This window comes from Lytechinus pictus, chromosome 9 (assembly GCF_037042905.1).
Source record: "Lytechinus pictus isolate F3 Inbred chromosome 9, Lp3.0, whole genome shotgun sequence".
Taxonomy (NCBI): domain Eukaryota; kingdom Metazoa; phylum Echinodermata; class Echinoidea; order Temnopleuroida; family Toxopneustidae; genus Lytechinus; species Lytechinus pictus.
Genome location: NC_087253.1, coordinates 12,280,772 through 12,295,821, shown reverse-complemented (window position 1 = coordinate 12,295,821; position 15,050 = coordinate 12,280,772). Strand labels below are relative to the sequence as shown.

At 37.3% G+C, this 15,050-nt stretch overlaps 1 protein-coding gene across 1 annotated transcript; it reads left to right on the top strand.

Moving 5' to 3' along the window:
* The first annotated feature begins 1,803 nt into the window (after positions 1-1,803).
* LOC129268269 (NADH dehydrogenase [ubiquinone] 1 alpha subcomplex subunit 9, mitochondrial-like) lies at positions 1,804-14,866 on the top strand. The gene is made up of 10 exons (XM_064104708.1): positions 1,804-1,999; positions 5,604-5,789; positions 6,286-6,383; positions 8,687-8,778; positions 9,645-9,786; positions 10,365-10,467; positions 10,995-11,062; positions 11,621-11,697; positions 12,202-12,364; positions 13,472-14,866. Exons 1-10 carry the CDS (start codon positions 1,960-1,962, stop codon positions 13,637-13,639), a joined length of 1,137 nt encoding a protein of 378 aa, XP_063960778.1. The 5' UTR covers positions 1,804-1,959; the 3' UTR covers positions 13,640-14,866.
* Positions 14,867-15,050: the final 184 nt, after the last annotated feature.

The following is a 15,050-nucleotide window of genomic DNA, read 5'->3' as shown; positions in this document are numbered from 1 at the left end:
TTCAGCCTGGCGTATACTCCAAAAACCTTATCAGTATCACTAAGAGTTGAAAGTCATACAGAGATCAGAAAATAAATAGGCCTGATAATAAAGAAAATCATGAACTTTACACTGACATTTTAGTTGTTGTTTTTCTGCCAGCCAAGATCATTGCTATAATTACAATTAACTGATAGAGGAGGAGTTGCAAGGAAATATTTGCAATCAATTGAAAATTTCAGTAAAAATATAAATCAATTTCAACTAGCGCAAATCAATTGATATTTGTTGATAAGAAGCAGACACTTCAATTCACTACAAGTAATTATAATTGATTTGGGAACTCGAAAATTTCTAGAAGTAAATAAATAATTTTGCAATCTATTGCGCTTTTTTTACAACGCTCCAATATGAATTTGTCCCCAAACTTTTCCCGCTTCCCGGCCCCTATTTTTCTCCTTTATTGTATACCCGCCACCACCTATCCGTTGGCCCTATACACAATAGGGGGGGGGGTATTATTTTCCTTTTCCCATCCTCTGCTATACAGATTATCGTTATCAATTATGATAGAATTTTGTTATTGTTCTCATTGTAACTCATTTATCATTGTTCATTTTCAAGGGTAAGCATTATAGGCCTATCAGAAACTGCGCCTGTTGCGATATATAGGGGATCAAATAGGGCCTAGGCATCTTAATTGTAAGTTAAAATAGGCGACTAAAAATTCCTTTTTTATGTTTTGATTTCCCCGCCCCCCCTTTTTTTCTAATCTACCTTTTACTATAATACTTGACAAATCGGTCGCCCCGGATGCTCGATCCCTGCGGCGCTGATGACTACTGATTATGATGACGATGGTGATGATGATAATGATGGCGCATGGTCGTGGTTAAGGTGGTGGCTGATGATGATGATGATGCCCGTGATGATGATGATGATGACATGATGATGTGATGATGATGATAATAATAATAATAATAATATTCCGCATTTATATAGCGCTTAATACATCGGAACGACGTCTCTAAGCGCTTTACAGACATATTATTACCCCGGTCATCGGATCCTTGCATGCCCGCATACAATGTATGCACCTTCTCCACTCCCTGGGGAGCATTCCAACAAGAGTTCCAAGACTCAATTGCTAGGCATACTACATATATAGGCTTTCACATCCTACCGGGTACCCATAACACCTGGGTGGAGAGTGGCAAAGTGTGGATTAACGCCTTGCCAAAGGACGCTAGGCCATGGTGGGATTCAAACACACGACCCTCTGATTACAAGGCGAGAGTCAGAACCGCTACACCACGACGCTTCCACATGATGATGTGGAGGAGGAGGATGATGAGGATGAGGAGGATGAACGGTGATAATTGATGATTCTGGTGATGCTGGTGGCAAAGGTGGTGGTGGTGATGATGATGATAATGATGGCGCATGGTCGTGGTTAAGGTGGTGGCTGATGATGATGCCCGTGATGATGATGATGATGATGTGGAGGAGGAGGAGGATGGACGGTGATAATTGATGATTCTGGTGATGGTGGCAAAGGTGGTGGTGGTGATTTTTTTTTTGTATTAAGTAGTTTTTATTGACAACTTCAATTCATATACAAAATAAAATATATATAACAAATAGAAGTTTGATGTCTTTACAAATTGATAAATTGATGATGATGATGATCGATGATGATTGATGTGATGATGATGGTGCTGATGTTGCAGATGATGGTGATGATGATAATGATGATGATGATAATTATGATGATGAAGAAGAAGAAGTACGGCGATGTTAACGATTTATTACAATATCGAATTCATTGCTTGAAAAAAATAATAATAAGAAACATGCATTAGACGCATATGGGTGTGGGTTGGGGATTTTTCTTTCCTTTTCTTTCCAATTCTTCCGAAAATCACATTTTGAGCCGAATCGAATCTTCTCAAATTTTTGCGTTGCCGATTTGAGTTCAAGATGGCGGCTTTGGCAGCCACGAAAAATTCTCTTTTGGGTCGTGAGTATGATTCCACATTTATGAATACTTACTTGTTAGTAGAGATGTGTATTTTTAAATTGGTTGCATGTGTACTTAATTTTTTTTGTAAAATAACACTTCATGAAGGGACAGGGCCTCTTTTGTCCTCGATTACCGCCGCCTAGCTAAAAGTAAACCACCGCGGACGATGGTAATCTTGGTGGAGAGTTTAGCCGAAACTCCCGGGTTCAAAATGGGACAAGTATCGACGGGGTTTCCTGTGCGCGTGTATGAAGGGACAGTGCAGCGGGAGGCCGGGGGTCCATCATGTCGTGCTTAAAATTTAAGTTAAGATTAAACAAGGATTAGATCTACTCATAACTTTTAAGTTTTACAAAAGTTTGGGCACTAATGCAGTTTCGCACCGTCCAACTTCGAACAAATTTCCCCACCAGAATTTTTTCGCAAATCATTTGCGAACGATTTCTGGCATGTCTGGTGGGAAAATTTGCTCAAAGTCGGCCACCATTGGCATTGCTTTTAGCAAGAGTCTCAGTCACATTTGAGGACAATATGATCAATATGCCCATCACTTTTTTGAATATTGCGATCGGGAACGTTTTTTACTCTGATCTCGACATTGTTTAAATTGTCATTTTGTCAGTCAGACTTCGCTTGGCTTCGCAGTTATTTTGATATGGATTGAAGTTAGCGACCAAAAAAGATTTGCCTGTGACAGCTCACTCGTTCGCCACATTTTCACATGATTTTGGTCGCTAACTTCAGCTTCAGTCCATATCAAAATTATGACGAAGACTACACAGGAATAACCGTCGTTTCTGGGGATTTATTCAACAATTTCTGACATTTTACTGTAATCCCCATTTACCGACGGTAGGGTGTACGTGTGGGCTCGCATGTGTTCTCATTCCCTCCCTTTTGTCAATTCACAGTCCAAAGTTTGATGTAATTTTACACATCGAATTTACAATCTAAGGATGTATAAACAACAAACTTTTAAAACTTGATATTTCAAGGTTTAGATACTTTAAACGATATAGATGAGGCATGAAGGCATGAAAAATATACTTTACCGATGTTTAATTGGGTTGAACACGATAAAAATGGTCAAAATGGCAGCCAAACTATAAAATATTTACAAACGAACGTCAACAATCACGAATGTGATATCGATATTGCTTTCGATATTATACGATCTGCTCCATATGCGAACGAAACCGAAGATAAACGATACTAGTTATACTAGTACTAGTACTAGTTATAATCGCGATATATCGATTCGAGACATTAAGTTAATAACGATAATGACGTCATTCAAGATGGCAACTTGCAAGAAAAACCGTCAGGTCAGGTGAAAATGTCTTAGATGACAGATTTCTCAATCATCCAGAGGATTTTTTTCAATAACTCCGGCCCAAGGTATGCAATTACTTAAGTTATTTATATTTCCCTGATAATGGAAACCATGAAACTTTCAATTTTGCTTAAAAAACAGTTTTAAATCGCGATCTATAAAACGCTAGTTCACTATATGTTGGCTGTAGGTACGGGGCCCCATCCCCTTCAGTCTATGTATGGTGAGTGGAGCCAACGTAGTTCAGCGGAACAACCAAAATACAGAGACTGAAGCTTTTGGTCTAGACGAAGACAAGCTTCAAGTGAAGGGATGACGTCTGACTCTGAGGATTTGAACAATGATGTAGAGATCAAAGTCAAAATACAGCTGTTCCCAAACGTGATATTCAGAAAAGCAGTGGGCATATTATTATTGAACTTGAAATGTGAAATATGATTCATGAGCATGAGCATGACATAACTGGTAGGGAAATTTGCTCAAAGTCGGCCAGTGCGAAACTACATTAAAGCGCCAAAGTTTCAATAAAAAATTGTTTCTTTCATTCTGAAGATGAAGAGTAGATTAAAGTGTGCTTAATATCTTGTGTAAAGAAAATTGGACTCTCAACTCTAGATCAAAGTTAACCCAGGGAGCTCCGGCCTGCTTTGCAGGCCGGAGCTCCCTGGGTTAGATCAAAGTTTGCTTGTGTGAAGAAAATTTGAGTCTCAACTCTAGAAAGATAAAAAGAAGAAATATGGCATCCCATGTCTGCAGTTCACACCATTTGCTGACGGGGTGATGTGGTATGCCTATAGTGGATCCGCTCTAGACCAAAAGCTTCGGTCTCTGTTATATTGGTTGTTTCGCTGAACTCCATTGGCTCCACTCACCAATTACAGAAACCGAAGTTCTAACTCGATCTGTACAGGGGACTCTATGGCCATATGTTTAGTTTATGTTAAGTTCGGATAATCCAGGGCAGTGGGATTTGTGCAACAGCCGAAGTAAGTCACTGTTTTTTTCCTTTTAAGTTTATTTTTCCCCGTTTTGGTGAATTTCATGCCAAAATGGAATAATAATCTTTATTTTGGTCCAGTTCTTTTTATATATTTTATGAAATAAAGACAAAAATCGATGAGCCTCGGGGGGTCGGGGGGGATTTTGCACTGTTAACCCCCTAAAGGCAGCAGCCAGCTGCACGATCACGAGCCGTCTGTGTACGAGGAGAAATAAAAAATAATAATAAAAATGATAAAAAACTCCTTGAAACAGACGGCTGCCAGCTGTCTAGTTCTGGCACTGCTTTATGAGAAAGACTGCCCTTAAAATTTGAGGCCTTTGCATGAGACACATAAAATTAAATGTTATTTCATGAATTTCCCATTCATGCCATTTTGACACAGATTTTTCAATGTCGCTTAACTTTCAAAAAACAGTTTTACCCAATGCAAAGAGAGTCGCATATGTCACACACTCTTTTGTGTGTTATAGAAATATAGAATTTTTTAATTGGTTGTTACAATGGAAATTTCACATTTTCAAGGAGGAATCTTAATCATGTTTCACATTGTTTTTGTGTAAAAAATTAAGATATTTCACATTTTATGAAATGATATACATAAGTTATGAATGGATGACACCGTCATTTGCATACCGACCCCCCCCCCCCCCCCGGGGGCCGTTTCATAAAGCTGTTCGTAAGTTAAGAGCGACTTTAAGAACGACTGGTGATCCTTTATTGTGGTAAATGATATGTTCATTGGCGATGGTTATGCGCGTTAGAAGAAAGGTTCACCAGTCGTTCTTAAAGTCGCTCTAACTTACGAACCGCTATGAAACACCCACCTGGATAAATGTTTCTTGAAATTGAAGCAAAACTTTAGAATAACTTATCGGATTTCATTGAAATTTTCAGCATAATGCTTGTTTGATTTGTGTCTTTTTCATTCAAATCAATTTTTTGCTGGGATGACCTAACTCAGCATAGACCTCTGTGAATGTGATAATCACAAATAGTGAACAGTGTGATATTTCTATTTTATTCATATCAACTTTTTGTTGAGGTCACCTAGATCTGTCTGTGATGGTGTTAATAAGTAGTATCATGGACCTTCTTTAGTAGGACCATGGTAGTATACAGTTTGATTTTTTATTTTTATTCAAATCAACACTTTGTTGGGGGTAACCTGGAATAGACCTTGTGATGGTGATAATCATAATGTGAATAGTTTGATTGCTCTCTTTTCATTCAAAACAATGACTTGTAATTTTCTTCTCTTTGAACAGTTCCGACCCTCATAATAAGGAGCAGTGCTAGTACGGTGGTATGCCTGCAGCCTCATCGATCCAAGAGCACCTACCATCACTCTCTCGTCCCCAAGGGCAGGGGAGGTAGGTCATCGTTCAGTGGTATTGTAGCAGCCGTCTTTGGCGGCAATGGCTTCCTTGGAAGGTACATCGTCAGTAGGCTTGGTAAGTTTGACAACATTGTGTGCGAGCAAGGCCACTTTTCTATTGAGGGCACATTTCCACATTACCATATTACAGTATTGAAAATACAAATTTGAAAATTTAAGGAGCGTTGAGGCCAATCTAAAAGGCTTCCATGGCCATGATTTTCGTAAGATGGATTATTCTAAACCCTGTGCTCTTATATGTTCATTGCATATCTGAGTTGAATTAACCCAGGAATTTTTGTTTGTTTTATTTTCCACCAGCTTTTTTGCTCAAACTGATGAAGCCTCACCAAAAACTTGATCATAGAAATATTGATATTCTGGTTGAAGTTAAGTACTTGTAAATCAGAAATCATGCAAAGCATATGTTGAGTAAACATATCTTTGAATTTTCCATAACAATAAACAGAGATTTCTGTTCTAATGTGAAACGACTTTATAGGCCGATTCACCCTTTCAATCTGTTGGAACTGAATACGAATGTTTTGTTTTATTTTGATGTTTTGTAACAGGTCGAGAGGGCTCCCAGGTAGTGTTACCCCATCGATGTGATGAATACTATGTACAACCAATGAAGATGATGGGTGATCTCGGTCAAATCATGTTCAGGGTAAGAATTCGGCCCGGGGGGGGGGGGGGGGGGCCACTTCCATTGACGAGTGGATACCATGCGCGACCATGGGGTCTCGAAAAGCACCCTAAACACGTATTTTCCATATTCTGAAAATGCACCCCTTAACAAGTATTGGCGTGTGAAAGCCTACCCTTAACAAGTATTGGAAACAAAACGATACTCTTGGCAAGTATTCCCTGAAATGAACCCCTAAACAAGTACAGCGATATTTTATTGTTATGTCACGGGCGTCACGGGTCCGTCGGTCGTCGCTTTTACCTTTACACATCATTTGGTTAAGTACGGCCCTACCTTCCACAGCTCGCGCAAATCAGACTCTAAACACGTAGTGTTGGGGGCAAAAAGGACATCCTTTATAAAACATTCTAATTTTGTTTTATCATCCCTGCAAATTTGACCCTAAACACGTAAGCTTTCCTAGCGAAATAGATACCTTTTTTCATTATTTTTGTGTTTTTGACACCCTTATCACGTTACGTACGTAACGTGCCCTATCTTGAAAAAGACATCCTTTTTACATGTTTTTTTGGTCGCGCATGGTATCCACTCGTCAATGTAAGTGGCCCCCCCTGGGAATTCGGTCATGGTCCCATTGCATAAAACTTAGTAATTGATCATGAGGCTGATTTTAACAATTGATCATACACAATAATCAATCGTAGAAGTCTGCACCTTGATGAATCACTACATCTTGGTTTTATGTTGTAGGCCTCACTTTAAGAGACTGAATATTAATGTTATGTTTTTTTTTCATAATCATACACAATTATCAGTTGTAGAAATCAGCACTACGATCAATTTCTAAGTTTTATGTTATAGGGCCCATTTTAAGACTGGAACTTGTTGAACTTTTAGAACTTTTTTGTATATATATTTTGTTCTGTTTTTTTTACACTAATGAGGCATTGACAGAAACTTCCAATCAATTCCAGGATATATTACGACCCAATCCTAATGCAATTTGAAATCAATAGAATAATTTCTTGTGTTCAGTCTAGATAACATGCTTGTCTGGATTTTCAAAATTAGACATGTTAACATTGCCCTTGCTTTGTGCTCAAATGGATTGTGGCATTGAGGTTGTTGTAATTAAAGCAGAAATTCTGAGAAATTGGTCAGTGAGAGTTTTAGCAGGCAAGGATTAATCCAGACCTGCCAACCAGTACGTTTTAGCCGTATTTAGTACGTTTTTGGAACCAAATTACGGCAGTACGTTTTTCGTTGAAAAATACGTTTTTTGTAAAAAAAAAAAAAAAAAATGAACTAAATCGTAATTTATTGAGAAAAATAATCTCTATATGTCTCTATTTCATAAAACGTGCACAAATATGGTTATTAGATCAATGTAATTTCAGGTAACTTGTTTTTTTTTTCAATCATTTTGTTCAAACCAGGGTGAAGATATACACATGTTTTTTTTTTTTTTTTCATCTGCAAGAGCAGTGCGCATTTTAGCTTGCATGCAGCTTGAGCGCCACAATGAGCGAGTGCGCCAAGCATTTTATTATGAAATACACTTTTTTGGGGAAAAATACAGTTTTTTTTAATCACAGAATACAGTTTTTCATTCCCAGAGGTTGGCAGGTCTGTTCATCATGAAGTCATGAATTCAAGGCTAATGTATGATCAATAAAACTTTGAATTGACAGGGTGATCAACGATGCATCTTTTTGCACCCCTTAACCCATGTGTTTCTGTTCCCCATCTACAGAATTTTTAAAGGGGGAGTGAACTGTGTGTGGTCTCTCATTGACTAGGTGTTAACAATACATAGTCTTAACTCGTAAAATATACGTTTTCAGATATCTGCTAATACTACAGAGAACAAATTGACCTATAATTGTATTTGTAGAGAGAAACTAAAATGTTTTGAGAGGAAAAGTAATTGTTTTGCTACTAGTACTTGGTAACATAATTATTGCAGTATAAAATTATTGAGTAGTTAATTATTAACATGTTATCATTCAAGTGGGTCTATATTACTAGACTACACTAGCATTATGGGTCAGCAAACTGGCCAGGTATGAGTAGTTGAGGACTTGAGATGGCGGTAATGGTTCGTATCTGCTTTAAAACATGCAATTAATCACAAATATTTTTTTTTCTAATCCTTGAAAGAATCACCATCATTGGTGACAATGACATTTCATGAAATCAAAGCTTATGTAAAGAAATGTGTCCAATTGACTTGAATGCAGCTGTTTATAGTTACATCACTTTCTTGCTTTGAAATTTTCAATTTTTACACTACGGCATTTACAATTAATTAATTTCTCCAGCAATACGAACTCCGTGAACACGATATGATCAGAGACATCGTCAAGCATTGCACTGTGGTCGTCAATCTACTCGGCAAAGACTTTGAAACAAGGTATGATACAGTCAAACCTGCCCATACAGACCAAACAGGGAGACAAGAAAAGTGATTTTAATAATAATAGCTAGATTTATAAAGCACTTTTTGCCTGAGGACACTAAGCGCTGCTATTATTATCCCGACTTTAGCTTGAGCTACCATAACGACGCAGAAGCATTCAAGGAATTTGTTCCTACCGGTACCCATTCACCTCACCTGGGTTGAGTGCAGCACAGTGTGGGTAAATTTCTTGCTGTGGCTGGTAATCGAACCCATGTCCCTCAGATTGAAAGACGAGAGTCATAACCACTAGACCACGATGCCCCCACAAATGAGCAGGTGGTCTTTATGGATAGGTTTATGTAATACATGTTTCACTTTAGAATATAGCCTAAGGGAATCCAACATTGCAGACTTTATATTTAATTGTGGCATTTCTATACAGTTGGTTGATAGAGCAAGTCTGCCTTTACAATTTTAATAAAATGCAGTAACTGGATTGGACTTTGTAAATGGATAATAGAGTTTACCCAGATATTGAATTGACCAGTGTGGATAATCCAAGTTAGAAATGACAAAGATTATGTTTGTAAACCACAGCCAGGGCAATCATAGTCATTAATAATGAATATTTCTCAATGCGTTCCATGGAAATATATTAAGCTTTTTTGTCTCTTTCTCTTTTTCAGTTGCTTGATTGTTTACTTTTCTGTTTTAAACAGAATATATTTTCTATTTCCCATTCACAATAAAACTCACTTTATTCTCATTAACGACCCCGTCCCCTATCTCGTTAACAATCACACTCTTAATTTTGTCTCTCTTTTTCATGCTCAAATATTTTTTATGATTCATTATGCCCATCTTCTCTATTTTTCCAGGCATTTCACATTTGAAGACATCAACATCGAGGCCCCCAGAAATCTTGCCAAGATTTGCAAAGAGGCTGGAGTACCCAGACTAATTCATGTGTCTGCCTTGGGCGCCGATATGGCCTCTCCAGCCAAATTTCTGCGGACAAAGGTAATTTTTTCTTATTATTGTATTATGATTGTGGAGCATTGTTGCCCAGTGGATTAGTCTCCGGACTCTGAAACAGAGGGTCATGGGTTCAAATCCCAGCCATTTAAAATGTGCTGCACTAAACCCGAGTGAGGTAATTGGGTACTGGCAGGAAGAAATTTCTCAAAAAGCTGTGAGCACTGGAATTTGTAGACGAGTAGGAGCGCATTGAGCACCTAAAATGGTGGATATGTGCGCGATACAAATATCCTATATTATTTATGATTGCTCTTATTTTGTACCATATTACTGAATCAGATCAAGTACTGGTGACATTTATTTTTAGAAGATTGCAAACATTGCCATTTGAGCTCGAGCATGAATTCTTGAAAACCCAAGATTTTGTTCTAAAAATATGTTTTCTGAAGGAGAAAAAGAAGTATGGAAAATTTTTATTTTTATTTAGAGTAAGTGGTTTTATTGTTCTTTTATTAATCATAGTGGATAACCATGCTTAGAACAAGGCATTTACTCTTCCAACTACATTAGTTTAGCTTTAGCTTTACTAGTAATCTTTCTTATCTGATTTATTTTTTCAGGCTGCTGGAGAAAGGGTTGTTCGGGAGGAGTTTCCAGAGGCCGTCATTGTCAGACCCGCTCAGATGTATGGACGTGAAGATAGATTCCTCAACCATTTTGCAAGTAAGTCTGATAGAGAAATCAATGAATAATCCCCCCCCCCCCCACCCTCGTTCATTAAAGAATTGTATTATAAAGTGAACTTATTTCTTCTTTTGTATACAACAAGCATTAAAGCAGATACGAACCAATAGCGCCATCTCAAGTCCTCAACTACTCATATTTGGCCAGTTTCCTGATCCATAATGCTAGCGTAGTCTAGTATTATAGACCCACTTGGATGATAACATGCTAATTAACTACTTAATACATTTAAACCGCAATTATTATGTTACCAAGTAGCAAAATATTAATTTTCCTCTCAAAACATTTTAGTTTCTCTATACAATTACAATTATAGGTCAATTTATTCTCTGTAGTAATAGTAGATCTGAAAATGCATATTTTAAGACTGTATTTATAACACACAGTGAATGAGAGACCACACACAGTTCACTCCCCCCTTTAGCTCTGACTTGGATACTGTAGAACCTATGATTATGTAAATTTACGATGTGATTGCATGTTGTTTTTTTTATTTTTTATTCCAGACCAGAGGTTCTTTGGTGGTGTTCCCTTGTATCCGTCTGCTAGGAAAGTTATCAAGAGACCTGTTTATGTAAGTTTTGAGGTTTTTAACAAAATAAAATGCTGATAGTGCTTGATAAAAATAACGATAGATGATTTATGTCATGCATCAAATCCACTCTGCAGAGTGCTAATGGCCCAAAGAAAAAAAGAGAGGGAGAGAGAGAGAAAATTCATGATTGTGGGAAAAAGATTATTTTCTCATGCCACAGAGCTGCCAATTAGTACTGATTTTCAGTAATAAGTACCCCAAAAAATGAGAATACTACTGATGGTTTCATGCAAAATACTGATTACTAAACTTCAGTTTTACGTGCTGTCTTATGTTATTTTTTTCTTTGAAAGTGCCGATTTCCTCACCAAAAATAATTATTTTCAGCTTGTAAAATACTGAAATGTGAAATATTCTTGTTCAGGTTGGCAGCTCCGATGCCTAGACACGAGTCATATTATTCTTTTCAGTGCAGAACTATGATACAATGAATTTAATTTGTATAATTTCATATATTTATGCCTTGCTATGTTTGTTGCGTTCTGTATACTTTAAATAGAAAAATGAATAAACAAGTAAAATTCAATTCAAATGCAGGTTTCTGATGTTGCGCAAGCCATCATGTCAATCATCAATGAGAAAGATGCAGATGGAAAGACCTATGAGCTGGCCGGGTAAGTAGTTTGCTTTCCTTTATGCCTGTTGCAGAAAGAAACTGTTAAATGTCACTTTTTTCTTATGTTCTGAAAATGTGAATGAAAGGATCTTTCGATATGGGGTTCAATTTACCTGCAAGAATACATGTACTAATGTAACGAGTTTGGATGATTGCAAGCCTTAATTCTGCAGTAAAGGACAAACTGGTTTCAAATTGTAGCCAATCATGCGATTGCCATGACATCATTATGACTAGTTAATCAATTCACTTTTATTCTAGTGAGAATGGTATCATAGTCACAGAATTGTACAATAAGAATTCGTACAATTAATTCGAACTTTACACAGTAACAAGTTCCACGTCTCAATATTGGCATTAAATGTTACGTTTTATTCCATAATTAGGGTCGCATACCACAACCTCGGTATAACATATAACAATCGTAAGGTATGCCTTGGCCTTAATATACACTGTCTTCTGTGCACATCAGTTACCAGTGTTATGCAACTATTCCTTACAGACCTAATGGCTACCGCTTGACCGACCTAGTGGATTTCATCTACCGAGTGACCCGCCGACCCTACATCCGATACCCTGTACCTCGCCCCATCCTACGACTCGTCGCCAGGGGGTTTGAACTCTCGCCCTTTGACCCCTTCCTGACGAGGGACATGCTGGAACTGGTATGTGATTATTATGTTATTTATCATAGTACAGGGCCCCGTCTTACAAAGAGTTATGATTGATCCGATCAATGTCAAGTATATGGAAATCCATCAACGTCATAATCTTTTCTAGAGGAAATTTCCATGATGTCCTTTGTAAACAAAGAGGAGCATTCTGAATTTTCAGGAAAACTATGATTGTATGAATATACATCATATGTAGAAAACATTTTGAACAAACATGTATTTTAGATGTTGACGTTGCTAGCTTTCCATAGTTGTGGTTGATTGGATCAATTGTAACTCTTTATAAGTCGTGTCACAGATGTTACATTTTGATATTTTTACAGGGCTCAAATTAACCCAAGACCGTGGCATCTGATTCACAAAGAATAGCCTTACTGCCCTTCGAAATATTTGTAGATTTACGGCAAAAAAAGTGCCCTTTTTGCCCGAGGCCTTTGTACCCTGCAGTAATCCAATGCCCCATTGAAATGTACATTTTCCTGTTGAGGCCCTTTTTTATGGTCTTGTGTGCCCCCTAAAGTAAGCACCGCCTTGCCTTTCCTGAAGTGCCCTGTAAAAAAAAAGGACCTTACACCTTGTCTTTCTTTTAATTACCATGGATTTATTTTAATTCAATTCAAAGTCTTCTTTATTCGCATAAAAATGCACATAAAAAGATTAAACTATAGAATGTTTTCCAATTTACAAAACAAACATAAATATATGTATAAAAATAAAAAAATATGTAGACCTGAATGGTAGTTTGGAGAATCATCAACCTTTTGCATTATTGAAATGACAGTGATATAGTAAAGTAGCCATTATTTGTAAAGTCAGAGTCTGTTCATCCTGTTATTATTCTGTCGCTTGGGATTACAAGTTATAAATTGATGGCGATATCAAACTTCAACAAATATTTTGAGCATTTCATATGTACAGTTTCCCCACTGCCATGTCTCACTTCTTTGTAAAGTTGAGTGAATCCTGGGGAAATTGAGGAATGACTTGTTGGTGTAGTACATTTCGTACAACTTTTCTTCCAAGTCGAAACCATCTCTATCCCTCATATGATCTCAAGAGGCAGACTCAACTATTAATGATTGTTTTTTATCCTCACAGCAACATACAACTGATGTAGTCCAAAGCGGCATGCCGGGTCTCGAGGATCTCAATGTCACACCGACCACTGTCGAGTACGCGGCCATCAGGGGACTCCGTAGACATCGTTCAGATAGATACTTTGACCTCGGTATCGACGAGGTCGAGGGTCCCCTTATAATCAAATAATGATGGCATTCATTAGGATTGTTTTTGCAAGAATACACGATTTGTCAAATAAGAAAGAGAAGAACAATATTCGTGTGTGTTTCAATGGTGAAGCTCGGATAGTCTAATGAAGTATATACTCAAAGAATGTTGGAGATAGAGTCGGATTTATTGTGACGATTTTGAATGATTGTGAAGTCATACCTCCTGTTGTACAAGACATATAAAAGATTGTTGGCATCAGCATTGTTGCACACTATAGAGAATAATTATGAAAATGATGAAAAAGGCATTGCTTGCATGCTATTTTCAACCTAGATTTCTAAGCTAAATCACAGAATTTCAAAACTGTGATATATCCAAATTATAAAATTGAAATTACATAATTACAGCAGGTGGGTGTTTCATTATGCCGTTCGTAATTTACTTGCGATTTAATGAACAACTAGTGATCCTTTAACACTTATGAAAATGTGGTAAATACCATTTACCACAATGAAGGGTCATCAGTCGTTCATAAAGTCGCTCACAACTTTATGAAACGTCAACCAGAGGAGCATGAATGCCAAATTATTCATGTTTTGTTCATTATTACTTAGGGATCTGGACCCCATGAACACAAAGCTTACTGATTGATCATAGAGTCGGTTGTACGCTTAATTGCATGTAGTTACACTGTTATGCATTAAATCAGCCCTAAAATCAATAACTAAGCCTTGTGTTACGTGGGCCTGATTGTTGCCTAGTATTTCTTTCAACTTTAGAGGGTAAGAATAATCTTGTATTTGAAAAATTTGTTAACTCCATTTTAGACTTGATACAAGTCTCTGACCTCTTCAAACTGGAACCCTGTGCCCCATTCCGCCACACTATGTCTTATTTGAAATGTGGGGCCCATGCCATATATAATGCTTATTGGGTTACTAAGAAATGATTTAAAGAAAATTATTCTCGGGATATTCAATTCTGTGTATGAGATATAACCAACAGCATATCCACAAACTTTGCTATCACCATGTTTTGAGAGATGTATTGGCTAGTCCAACTAGACGGTCCTATGGAAGTGAGCTGTTTCAGCAGTCATTGAGTTTATCATTCAATGTGAAGTGACATTGACATAAATGAACGATTCTTTGACATTTTGTGGTATTCTTGCGCAATTTATTGTATATAAATATAAGAAGTTTGAACAATGTTATGCACCTATGATGTGGTTCATTCATGGTGTAATAAAGAATAGATATTTAATTTTGTGTCTGTATTTTCTCTGCTTTGGATATACTTTTGTTGAGAGAGGGAGGGTAGAGAGAGAGAAGGGGGAGCTGCAGAGATGCCACTTATGCTGGATAAAAAAGTATAAAAAATCATGTGGGTGCATCAAGGTCTAATGGTTCTGACTCTCGCCTCTCAAACAGAGGGTCGTGGGTTCGAA

Bases quoted from the DNA above. Each gene is read 5' to 3' on its own strand.
- LOC129268269 (XM_064104708.1), top strand. From the start codon at position 1,960: ATGGCGGCTTTGGCAGCCACGAAAAATTCTCTTTTGGGTC. The intron at 10,468-10,994 runs GTAAGTCTGATA...TTTTTATTCCAG, and splicing joins ATTCCTCAACCATTTTGCAA to ACCAGAGGTTCTTTGGTGGT. The intron at 12,365-13,471 runs GTATGTGATTAT...TTATCCTCACAG, and splicing joins CGAGGGACATGCTGGAACTG to CAACATACAACTGATGTAGT.